At 43.3% G+C, this 12,766-nt stretch overlaps 1 protein-coding gene across 1 annotated transcript in view; it reads left to right on the top strand.

Moving 5' to 3' along the window:
- The window catches only part of glis1b (GLIS family zinc finger 1b), a 70,389-nt gene that overhangs the window by 8,695 nt on the left and 48,928 nt on the right, over nucleotides 1-12,766 (top strand). The window contains exons 3-4 of the mRNA XM_079574476.1: nucleotides 9,417-9,543; nucleotides 10,591-12,001. Coding sequence (XP_079430602.1) covers nucleotides 9,417-9,543; nucleotides 10,591-12,001 — 1,538 coding nt within the window. The remainder of the gene's footprint in view (nucleotides 1-9,416; nucleotides 9,544-10,590; nucleotides 12,002-12,766) is intronic.

Below are 12,766 nucleotides of genomic sequence, written 5' to 3'. Positions count from 1 at the left end.
TGTCATTACTTTTACTGGCCCCAATAGTGCGCCTCAACCCAAAACGCTGTCACACTGTCCTGGACAAACTTCACTCTTTTGGCAGCCCGACAAAGATGAGAAGTCGAGTATAAAGTGCTTTTCTTTGCGTGTTTGGCCCCCGAGCATGAGGCGATGTATAATGTCTGACTGTCCTGCTCGGGTTACGCTCTGTCAGGAGGGTGGTCCTGTTGGAGACTTTGGTGAATGAGGACTCCCCACACAATAAAAGCGTCCTATTGCTGACTTCCTTTAGGTATGTGTGGTTTGAAACTCAACACAGGTTTGCTCAGTGGAAAACCGGAGGCCCGCTCCTATTTATTTTGTATATATATATGAAAACCCCACTGCGTTGCCCCCAGTGAGGGTATTTTTAGACATGAATGGCCTTTGGTGGTAGATTTGAGGGAAAATAATCACTGTGCCATATTGTTTTTAAAAGTCCACAATTGGCTACTCCAACAATGAGGAGTTTGTTTGTGTCCTCACTGTTTCTCTGACAGGATAAATAAACTTGTATCTGCAAAAATCAAGTAGGGACAGTCAATCATTATTAGAAAAAGGTTGTTTATTAAAGCAGAACTATGTAACTTGTTTACCTTAATAAATCCTTTCTGTAGTCCCTCTGGGGGTAATACAAGTGTTGATGGGATGATTAGGGGGGTCTTTCATCTCCCCCTGGTGTCTCTGTCCATAAAGCCAGGCTTGCAACTTTCCCTGCTCCGGGTCAGAGGCTCAATACACACTAACAGAATCACGAAGAAGAAGCTAACAGGCTAACGGGCAAAGCTGATAATAGCAGTAATTACAGCCAAGTTTGGGTGAAAAAAATGGTGTCATTGGATGTACAATATCCCTCTCTCCCTTTGTCTTTTCTATCAGTGTAGTATTTCCTCTCATGGTCAATTAATGAGAAAAAAAAATGCTATGACACCTGCAGTGGTGCTTATGGCCTCTAGGGGCATGTGTTACTTAGTTCTGGTCAATGGTTCTGCTTGTTTTTTTACGGTCTATGGTTCCGCTTTAAGTCTAGCTTCCAAAATTAACAAAATAAACACTACCATTCCAAAAACAGGATGCTTTCATGCTTTGGAAGATACAATTCTCACAAAGTAGCGTTCTCTTAATCTGCCCGCTCTAAAACAACAAAAGAAAAAATGCAGCGAGAGGAAATAAGATTCCTCTTTCTTTCTCAAAACATCTGGTTTGGCCCTAGTTTCAAACAGCTTATGTTTCTTATACACTACAGCGTGTAAGTAACTAAATAATTATTCTCAAATGCTGCTCTGTTCAAGCGCTATCTAATTACCAACACTTAAATTCAACCCCTGTGTTGGACCACCGACCATCAAGGGAGTCATACACCAGAAATGTTCCTAACTATCCATTTGTTTCCCCCCCCTCCGCTGTCTCTAACCATTAAAATATACAGTAATTGCTGCAAATTGATCGCTTGTTTTACAGAAGTCCTATAAATCTGTGCTTTTGTCATATCGGGAAGAGCGTCGGGGAGGCGGTGCTGCTGGGCCTAAACGAAGACGGAGTGTCTGTCGGTGCATCTGCTCCATGAAGATACTCCTATGTACTGTGGTTGAGTCCGACCGCTGTTATTTCCAAGGAATTTCCTGCCATCTGTGTTCAATCAGATCGGACTTGCTTGTAAATATTGGGAATTGGCTGCGGAGGACTTACAGAGTGCCCAAACCACCAGAAAACACTGTCGCAGAGATACCAACCATGGATCATTAGCTGAGGATAAACATACCAGTACTTCATTGTGCTGGATGAAGTCGATGTCCACTTTCTTTTCTCTATAAACTGTAGACACATTGTTCCAGTCTGAGCATCTAAAGAGTCTGAACAGAGAAAGACAAAATATTAGTCGTGTGAAAGTGGTACCAGGAGAAGCAATAGTTGAAAGATCCAGAGCTGAACAATTTGTGGAAATTATTCTTTAAAAAAAATCTAACAAGTGTAGCAAGATGTGGTTCACAGAGCTCGATTAAAACATGTCCAGAGGCATTTTGAGAGAACACTGACACATTAACTGCTACGATATGAAAACAAGAGTCATATGTCCAAACAACAGTGTTATCAGTTTTTGCAGACCACATAGAGACTGTAGTTGAGGTCTGTGGAGCTGTCATCCTCAACATCAGTGCTTGAACCGACAGAACTATGTATCATTTGTGATGTGCAGCTTTTGTGATGTGCTAATTGTGATCTTTCTAAGTTAATACTAGTAAAACTTGATTGTGAATAGGAGCAGTAAGAATAGTAGATGAATAGTGTGAAAAAGTTGCAGCTGTTGCAAATACCTCATCCCTATGAACATTTGCACTCAATGCATTTACTTTTTTCTTTTTTAAGCCTTACTTTTACAAGACGGGCCTACAGATTTTTAAGTACTTCTCTTCCCTCTGGCGTCAACGAACCCTAATACTAATTTAATTAACAAACTCCCTCACTCCCTCGTACATGTTTTTACAGCTATGCCGCTACACAGAGCAGCCTCTCATGGTGCTGAGAGCCGCTTCAGTCTTGGCTTATTCACCTGCTCTATAAAGGTGTCAGTTTAGACGTGCCTCTCTCACGCCGAGCCAAATGCATCATGTCTTTGTTTCTGTCTCCGTGGTAATTATGAGGCTTTCCTGTCAGATCGGAGGATGTGGTTTGGACTGGGACTTCTTATAAAACTTTGATTGTGTGTGATTAATGCTGGCGGTGGACAGATTTGTGGGCACGGCGTGTTATGATAGTGATTGTCGGGATACAGATGTGGCCCGCTGTGCCTTTATAGTGGTTTCTGCGCTGTGTATACTTTTGTTTGGTTAACAAAGAGAGTTTGACTTGATGGCACAGCTGTTTATTACCATCTCTTTTTGAACTCATAAACCGGTCTGTTTATATTTCTAGACGCTCTGAAAAGTGGCTAGTTTCTTGGCATGTGTTTTTACACTTTCTTCCTCGCTATGCTTTGAAATATTAGAAATAAATAATAAACAGACACAGAGCACAAAAGCATGTCCTGTGTCATGTAGATTCAACGAAGCTAAAAGTGCTGTGAAAGTGTGGCTCACCTGAACGAGAAACGAGATCACTGACAGTCTCCTGCCACTAGGTGGAGTAAGACACAAATCCAAAGTCTTAATTATGTTAATGAAGCTCTGTGCTCCTTTGACAGTGGTTTACAGTGAGGTGAGCACAGAGTGGAATAAAAGCAGGGCTGGAGCGGTCTGTGATTGGTGGGACGGTTTGTGGAACCATAACAGGGGCCAGAGGAGCAGCCGGCGATCACTGCCAAATGTCTGTTTGTGTCTCTGTCTGTTACCTCTGCTCCATTTTGTGCCCACGTAGTTTTGATCATCTTTTGATTAAGTCCTGATCAACAAGGCTCCCCATTCTATTCCCTTTTCTGTCAACGTTTCCCACAATGGATCATTTAAATCAAAAGGTAATAACTTGTAGAAAATATCAGATAGTAAAAAGGAGATGAACTATTAGGGACATCGCAAAGACTGCATTTATGTCTTTCATTTAAAATCTTCTGCAAACAGCAAAATACGGTGTCTCCACAGGTTGCATTAGTAATGTCTAAATGTTCTGACATGACCTGTACAGGTGAAACTCGGAAAATTAGAATATCGTTAAAAAGTGCATTCATTTCTGTTATTCAACTGAAACTGTGAAACTAATGTAGACTCATTACATGCAACGTGAGATATGTATAGCCTTTATTTGTTATCATTTTGATTATTATGGCTCAGCTTTAAAAACTCAAATAAAAAATTGTATTAAAAAAAAGGTATATTTCACTTTGCATGTTATGAGTCTATATCGTATATTAATTAATTATATTAAGTTGAATTACAGAAATAAATGAAGTTTGAATGATATTCTAATTTTCCAAGTTTCAGCTGTAATTCGTATTAGTGTGGTTCATAATTCAGTCTCAAACAAGCTCCATGTGCACTGTCGTCTAAATGTTTTAGATTTTGAAAACCTATATTGCAATCACAACACTCGTCACAAATATGAGATGTTTTTCTAAAATTGTGCAGCTAACTAGAAACAAAAATGAAATTGGGTTAAAAATATTAAATTAAACAAGAAGTAGAATGTTTTTTAGAATGGCTTTACTTTGCTTTTTTCTGTTTCTGAAATATTTATAAAATCTTAAAATATTCCTCATAATATTAAGACATGTTGTGAGATAATCTGTTGATTAACATCAAATGCAAATGTATGTATATGTGCGCTCATCCTTTAAGGCTGACAAACAAACTCTACACATGACTTATTTCAGTGTCCTCTAGTACACTTAATCCTGATAAAGCACACACTGCAGTTGACTGTTTTGTGTTGTTCCCTCGCTCCACACCTGCCTCTCTCTCCCTCTCTCTGTAGACATGTTATTTTTCATTTACTTGTGCCCTCGGGTTGTTCCATCATACATCCATTACTAAGCAAACAAATAAGTTCCGGACCTATGCACCAGACACAAATATAGACATGAGTTATGAGATTCTGCGAAGCCGGGGACGGCTTTAGTCTCTAATACGCAACATCTGCACTAGACAAGACCGGAGCATCCTGGTTCTGTAGGCCGACTTTGTCCCATATGTGAGGAGCTGAAGGGGGGTGGCCTCTGCAGGTGGGGCGCGCGTGGGTGAACGGGAATAAAACGATCATTATTAACTGTTTAAGTGCTGAATGCTAAGATTTATGGGGCCCAAAGTTAGAACGGTTGAGGTGTCACCTTGGATTTCCAGAGGCATCCGTCTTGTGGTTTTGGCAGCTTGTTGTACCTCAGAGTTCAGATGTTTGCATCACACTCCTTGACATCTCACCCCCCTTCTTTACACTTTAAGTACAGTACACCTCTGATCGCTCCCCTTTTCCTCTCCTTAAACCATCTATCCATCGAAACATCTGCTTTTAATTCGGGCTCTGAGCGTCTCTGAAGACCTGAAGGCATTAAGCGCTGGCACAAGCGCAGTCTCGCTCTGGCACTTAGCACAGCACCGAGGTGACTTGAAAGGGAGAGGCGAGAATTATAGAAAATGAAGTGTCACCCAAATAAAAAATCGCCTCAGATTACCACCAATTACAGTTAATAATGCTCCCCAGCCCATGTGCTGATCAGATGGAGAGCTGCCCTTGTCTGATGACACAGAGACGAGTGAGGTTCATCGATGCAGACAGCAACACCGACTTTAACTATGTGTCACTTGGGTTTGATCTCCTTTGTTTTGCAAAAGGCGTTGTTCACTCACACTGACTGAAGTGTTACTTGACATGATGGATAATCGCCATGTTGTTTCAGATCTCAAATGTGAGATGGAGAAACAAAAGGCCGGGGGAAAAAGACAAAAAAAACCCATTGAGGTTAGAGTGTTTAACTAATGGGGAACTTGCAACATTTTAACCAGTATAGAAGAAATATAGAAGTTTTCCAGTATTGAGTATATGCCATTGTAGATGTTTACAGTTTTGTATCAGGCGCAGCATAAAAACAATTCTCACGTTATTTGTTGCCCTTCTCAAAGCTGGTAAGTATCATTTTAATGGCTCACATTTGCACTTTACAAGCTTGACTTGACAAGTGTCTCAAGGCGCGCCACACTGTAGTCATTATTCATTCACCTGAGGAACACTGGTTTTAAGCTTCTCTTGTAGCCACAGCTGCATTTACTCATTTAAAAGTTTTCCATTCGCTCCTCTCTTCAACCTATTAACCCCCGACCTGAACCGAGCACATTTTATCCAGCTTGGCTTTACACAAATTTAAAAGTCTCTTGAGCAAAGCATCAAAATAGCGACAAAAACGAGGATGAAAAAATTTGACAAAAGAAGGAACAAAAGAGTGACAAAAACACAATAAACAAGCGACAAAAACATGATTAAAAAGTGATGAAAAAGCAAAAAAAAGAGCCACAAAAAAGTACTGGAAAAGCAACAATAACACAATAAAAAAGAGATAAAAACACAACTTAAAAAAGGGACAAAAAAGCGTCAAAAAGAAAGGAAAAAAGCGATGAAGAAAGCAAGAAAAACAATGAAAACCAGACAAAAATGTGGCGACAACACAACAAAAATGTCACGATCTGTTTAGTTAGTCTTAGCTTTCAAATGGGGCGTTGCTTTGGCCCATAGACTGTGAGCTCCAGTCGACAAGCTTTTGAGATTTGGATAAAGCTGAACTGGAGAAAATGTGCTCTATGTTGATGTGTCCTGTACAGTAAATGCACAGACACAGTTTTTCGGACACGCACGCGGTCATAAGTTGGGATAATGGCCATGTTGTTCCAGAGGGGTTAAGCCCTGTTTGATTGGAGACATGTGTCTGCAAAGCTTTATTAGCCGTTTATTAGTCACTGAGGTCAGGGGAGAATTTTTAGCCAAGGCATAGCGTTGAACTTGAACACGACTCTCATCATCAGCCCTTCAGGCCGCTCCAGCAGGTATTCCATTACACTGCTCCCTAACTGGCCGTGATCCCCAATGGGAAAGTCGGCCTGCATGCACATCAGTGTAATCACCGTTGTGGCGACCGCAGCTAAACATCCAGCCCTCGCTCTAATTAACCCAATTATCGGGTCTGCGCTTGTTCATTGTTTCTGTCTATTGTCTTTCTGTGTGACCGCCGTCTCCTCCGCTGCTGCATTAATCAGCGAGAGAAAAAAAGGACTCGGGACTTCTCTGTCTTTCCACCCGCGGTCACGAAGCGCCTGAGCTTTATGTGTGCGCGCGCCGCGTTCCTGAAGGATTTCAACAAGAAGAAGCTATGACAAATGGATGACATCACAGGCAGCATATTGCGGGGTGATTGGAACCTCGTTTCTCTTTCGCGGCCAGAGCCAAAAACTAATCATACATGTCCCAAAACAAGTTCTCATATATCTTTGTTTATCCCTTTATAATTACACTCTTGTTTGAATGTTTTGTGTTTAAATGAAATAGAGCGTGGCCAATAGAGCAAGTGACAAACCACCCTTTTAATCACTAAAGCTTGTTCTGCACATCTTTTCATAAGTGCTCTTTCTTTTGGGCTTTTGATTGCTACATTTTTGGACTTGCCTCAGATGTAGAAATGAAACAAAAGGAAGATCCCTCTCCAGTTCTTGCACAATTGCCACTTACCTGAAGATAAGTGGTTGTGGTTTTAGTGAGAGATAACAAAGGAGTCTCTATTCAAGTGTCCAAGTGTTGTGTGTACCTCGGTGTCGGTGTGTAAGGATGAGCCAGCACATCTGTATCGGGGCAGCTGTGGCCTGTGGTTCTTTGGCGCTGTCACCGCTCTGCCCCTGTTTGCCTGCTCTCAGACCCAACAGTGGCATGCCAAATTGTAAATGAACACTTACATCTGTGAACATAACTGCATAATGCCACCCTGATCGCTCTAAAAACCACTTACTGGAACTGGATACAATAGTACACTTTGTAAACTAAGTGCTTACAAAACACAAAACACACGTAAGATAAACATTTGGTGAAAACGGAGGGTAAAGGAACTCCTTTATTGAGACTAATGCTGCGTAGGACTTTTTACGTTAGAGGCGATTTTATCTTACGCAGGAAGTAAGGTGTCCTGTTCACTCAGCTCAGGAAAGAAGCTGGACCTCACGGGCTTTAACCTCTTAACCCCCGCCTAAACTGCCAGCATTTTCTCCAGTTCGGCTTCACCCAAATCATTAAAGCTTCTCGACTGGAGCTCACAGACTCCAGGCCGGTGTAATGCCTCATTTTAAAAGCTACCAAATTGATCTAAATGAGTGTTTTTTTGTCCTTGGGCAAGACACTTCACCCTACTTGCCTCCAGTGTCTGCGTAGATTGGTGTATGAATGAGAGTGTGAATGGTTCCTGTAAAGCGCTTTGGACCCGATGAAGGTGGAAAAGCGCGATATAAGTCCATTTACCATTTTATCTTTTTTGACGCCATTTTTGTTGTTTCTTCATCACTTTTTTGTCGCTCTTTTGTTGCTCGTTTCTTGCTCTTTTAGGTCACTTTTTAATCACTGTGTGCTAGTCACCTTTTGATGCCGTTTTTGTTGCGTTTTCATTCCTTTTTTGTCGCTTTTTTGTTGCGTTTTAATCACTTTTTTATCTCAGTTTTTGCTGCTATCTTGACACTTTTTTTCCCAAGAAGCTTTCGGGTTTGGGTAAAACAAAACTGGAGAAAATATGCTCAGTTCAGGCGGTGGTTAAGAGGTTAAAGGGGGTAATTATGCAAAATCAAGTTTTCAATGTAACAACGTTGTTTTCTGATCAAAAACATACCTGGAGTTATGTTGTGATTCCCGTAACAGCTGTAAGAACAAGTCACTCATTTTTTGACTCATTGAGAGACACATAAAGCATTGTTTAAGAAGCTAAGTATCTGCACTATAGATATAATCCTTAATGGTCGTTTCATGTTACGTTTGTCACTTTTTGTGGATGTCTTACATTTCCCCTCGGTCCCCTGCCTCCTTCTTTTTGGCCTCAATGTCTTGATCAAACTGGGCTCTAACGCACAATGAAAAGTTCAACGCTGAATTACCGTGGCACACATTCAATATAAACTGAATTTACGGCTGGATCCGGGCCAAGCCACCATATGTTTAGGAGGCCGTTACCCGGCGCAGAGCATGACTGATTCTGTTAATGTCGCAAAGCCCTAAACCACTCGAGCACAACCAGTGTGAAGCAAAGGGATCAAATCTTTAACACTCATTCAGCTCACTTTAATATCCAATTATAAACATATTAACAAAGGGGATCAGTGTGTAATGTATGGATGGTTACACTGTTATGCTGTTGATTATACCTTTGTGGCTCGAGCAAAGTTGCCAAGTGGATGTCTCAGCGTCTGGGAAACAATGCTCGCACTATTGTTGAAGGTTGCAGGCGTGTAATCGGTGTCCTGGGATTGTCTTCTTGTTGTGCTTTTCCCATTTGCAACGTGGACTTTTTTTTCCTGGCAATTGTCCATCTTGTATTTTGAAATAGAGCAGTGAGCGTTGTCTTCTTGTTGGGGGAAAGATTTACCTATGCGAGCGCCGGGGAGAAAGAACATGTGTGTCAAGTCATTCAGCAACAAACTGTATTTCCAAACATTTTATGGCGCTGCTTTATTTGTTGATGTTGCTTCCTCTGCTTTTGGACGGCGGAGGCCAAACTAAGCGCTCCATCTTGTATTATTTCATTTTCAAACCAGGCACAGGAGAGCGCTTACGTGAGTTTTAGTTGGTCTTAAAAGATTCCTGATTGTTGTTAAAAATCAAGGCCTTTTTAGTTATTGTGAGTTTATTATTATTTTTAAATCTATATAATCATGCTTAGTTATTGGATGTATAATTTATGAGGGAGTGTTAAGTTTATTTTTATTAACTTAAACCTTTTTGTTCTCTCTTAGTTCCTGTCAATGGCTCATACTGCTCAGAGAAGGACAGTGCTGTGGATGACAAGCCTCTGTTCCCTCAGAGCCTTCAGTGCGACAGGCCTGACCTCCTGCTGCAGGACGTCCCGCACCAGGACACAAGGTAAACTGCCACTTTTACTGCACGACAATTTAGTTCCTCTTTCACTTATAAAGCGTTCTGCTGAGGATCACGTTACAAACAAAATGCAGATGTGGTGTGGATTTCGTTATCTCTGCTGTTCTGAAACAGATGTACGCACAGCGTCGTATATGTGCGCTTTGCTCGCTCGTAAAATACACTAAAGCAGTTCAGAGGAAAGTGCTCACGTTCAACTAATGCATTTTTGCCGTTTGCCATTGATCAAGTCAAACTAAATTTCCTGTGAAATTCCTGTCGCTTCACTGTCAGCCGTTCAGTAAAGTGCTTCTGGACATGCACCTCTGCAGTCTCAGTATTGCGCTGCCAAACAGGAAATGTTGCTCTGAAACAGGGAAACAGATCAAATCTTTATTTACAGTGAAGACAAAGTCCATGGCTCTGTGTTGGGGCGAGAGCGGCTGTGCCCCTGGTGTTTAGGACAGAGACAAAGACGTGTCCTTCATGGGACAGAGCAGAGAAAGGGGAGCTCTTCTCACATCACTCAGGGGCTTTGGACAAAATCCATAATGAGCCAACTGACAGCAATGATTATGTAGAAGATCACAGCAACGCATGGAGAAATTTGACCTGGGGTTTCCATTCAACAGGGCAAAGATTCCCACCATAATACACAGTATTGGAGATGGTGACCCCTTCATAGGCTGCAATTATGCCACTAAAACAGTTGACTCCCTGTTTATACAAAGATTTAACTCTTTTAGTCATCAAAGCCTGTCAAGCACAGCAGCCAGTGGCATCTCAGTGAAACACCTGTACATAACTCCATATGATTGGACATCAGTGCGTATTCTACAAAAAGCGGATCCTCTTACATTTATTTGTCCTGGTATCACATGTCAGTTAAATGTGTGCCTCTGTGTTATTTATAATTGTTGTTTTGGGGGTGAATGTGAAATGCAGAGGGGAGGGGGCGGCGGACCCTCTCCCGGTGGGAAGGACTTGCTGCTGTGTCTGTCATCAGACTCAGACTAATAGTGCTCATATTGCGGTGTGTCTCTTTCTGAACAGATCATCCTCAGACTTCTCCAGGACTTTGCCGGTGGCCTCTCCCGGTTTGTGCACTACCAACGGCGTTCACTCTCCTCTGGCTTACCAAATCAAACAGGAGAGCTCAATGGGCTACAATATCCCCAACATGGGGCCGGGGGGTCACAATGCATCACAGGCTGGATATCAACTCTTAAAGGAGGACATTTTAGGGGTGACAAGGGACAAACTGATCGGAGGCCAGCAGATTAGCAGCAGTGCTAGTAGCATATGTACAGTAAACGCTGTTAGCACTGCCATGTCAGCAGACGCATCTCAACCCTTTAATAATGAAGATGGCTCCTCCCCGCTGGCTTTGTCCCCAACGGGTTCCCATCATTCAGCGCGGCGACTCTGTGCTAACAGGTTGAAGAGGCACTGCCTGTCCCTGGCCTCACAGTCCAGCTCCGCCGCCACAACGTCTCCCGCAGCCGCCACAGCCATCCACAACATCGATATCTCTTCACAAATGTCCATGGTCTCCTGCAACGGCTTCCACAGCGGCCTGTCCCCGAGCCACAACAGCCCAGGCTTCTCGACATCTCCACCCACTGCATCCTGCACTCGGGACATCCCTTACAAGCCCCCACCTCAGCGAAGCCCCCAGTCGGCTCCGGGACAGGAGAGGTGCCAACTGTCATCCCCTGCCTCCTGCCTGCTGTCCCTGTCCTCCTCATCCTCCTCAGTGTCGTCAGTGGAGCTTGAGGGTCAGTCACTGTGTGAGGAGCAGAGCTCCATGCAGCTGGGTCGGGGGGCAGTAGGGGCAGAGGGGTGTGTGGATGGACTGGGGCTGCTCATGAGCGGGTCAGTGATGCCAGGGACCCTACAGTCAGGAGAGAATGAAGCTTTGTTGGAGGTGTCCCAGAGATCAGGAGCAGCTCTGAAGCAGGAACCTCTGGACGATTTCAGTCACAGCGAAGACGAGCTCTTTCAGCAGCACTATCATCACCATCATGGAAATGGTCGAATTGGGCATCACCACTGCCCCCCTCGTCCTGCAATGCCACCCCCCTACCACCTGCACCAGTACGTGGGGCCCAGCCCAGGGGGTCTGCACCATCAGAGCCAACAAACTGCACCGGCCTCCTCCATGGGACATAAAGCAGTCCATGGAGCCCCTCCAGGGTCCCACAGACCTGCAGAGCGCGAGGACTTAACTGCCGGAGTGCTCAGCGACAAACAGGTCTGCCGCTGGATCGACTGCAGCGCTGCCTACGACCAGCAGGAGGAGCTTGTCCGGCACATTGAGAAAGTGCATATTGATCAAAGAAAAGGAGAGGACTTCACTTGCTTCTGGGCCGGCTGCATCCGCCGCTACAAACCCTTCAACGCTCGCTACAAACTGCTCATTCACATGAGGGTGCACTCCGGAGAGAAACCCAACAAGTGCATGGTGAGTCATAATCAGCACACTGCTCTGTAGTTACAATAAACCTCTGACACCAATGTCCATTCACAAAGGCAGCGTCTCTGTCTCTTGATAGATCGGGACATGTTTAGTAACACGCCTACCACTTCTATCTGGACAGCTTTCTTTTCTTCGCTGTTATGATAGTAGTGTATTTTTAGTGGAAATTACAGAAAGGGTTTCAGCTGCTGCACTGCCATGTCTGTATTAATACATTTGTGGTTGTATTCGTTACAGGTAAGTCTCCAATTGCACAAGTCAACACACTAATCAATGTCAAGCTGTCACTCCCTTGCGTCCTTCAGCAAATGGAAAAGCCCCCAAACCTCAAGAATGATTTAGTCCAAATACACAATTAGTCTACAATTTGTGTAGGGCCAAGCCATGTTTATTTTCATGAGCACTGTGTTTTTCGAGAAGGGATTCACATCAGGAAAAGCCAACACATATGGTTAAAATAACCAAACAATGCCTACACTTGATCCTTTTAAATGGGAGCTTTAAATGTTTAGCTGTCCCACAAGTATTAAGTGAATTGGCTCCATATCCAAGCCAAACAGGCAGAGAAATGGAGTTGTCTGGATAGCGGAGCCACAGAGGGAAAGCCGACAGTGCTCTCTAGTCTTGCTCAATTCACGGTTTTACCAAAAGCTCCTGTCAGAAGCAGTGCTCCTCTGTTTTAGGAGCCACTCCAAACCCCAATTATCCAAAAAGCAGAGTCTGAAATCCCTCTCCAGAACCTGTTTTAAT

The sequence above is a fragment of the Gobius niger genome (assembly GCF_951799975.1).
Source record: "Gobius niger genome assembly, chromosome: 17".
Classification (NCBI taxonomy): domain Eukaryota; kingdom Metazoa; phylum Chordata; class Actinopteri; order Gobiiformes; family Gobiidae; genus Gobius; species Gobius niger.
This window is presented reverse-complemented; position numbering and strand designations above follow the sequence as displayed.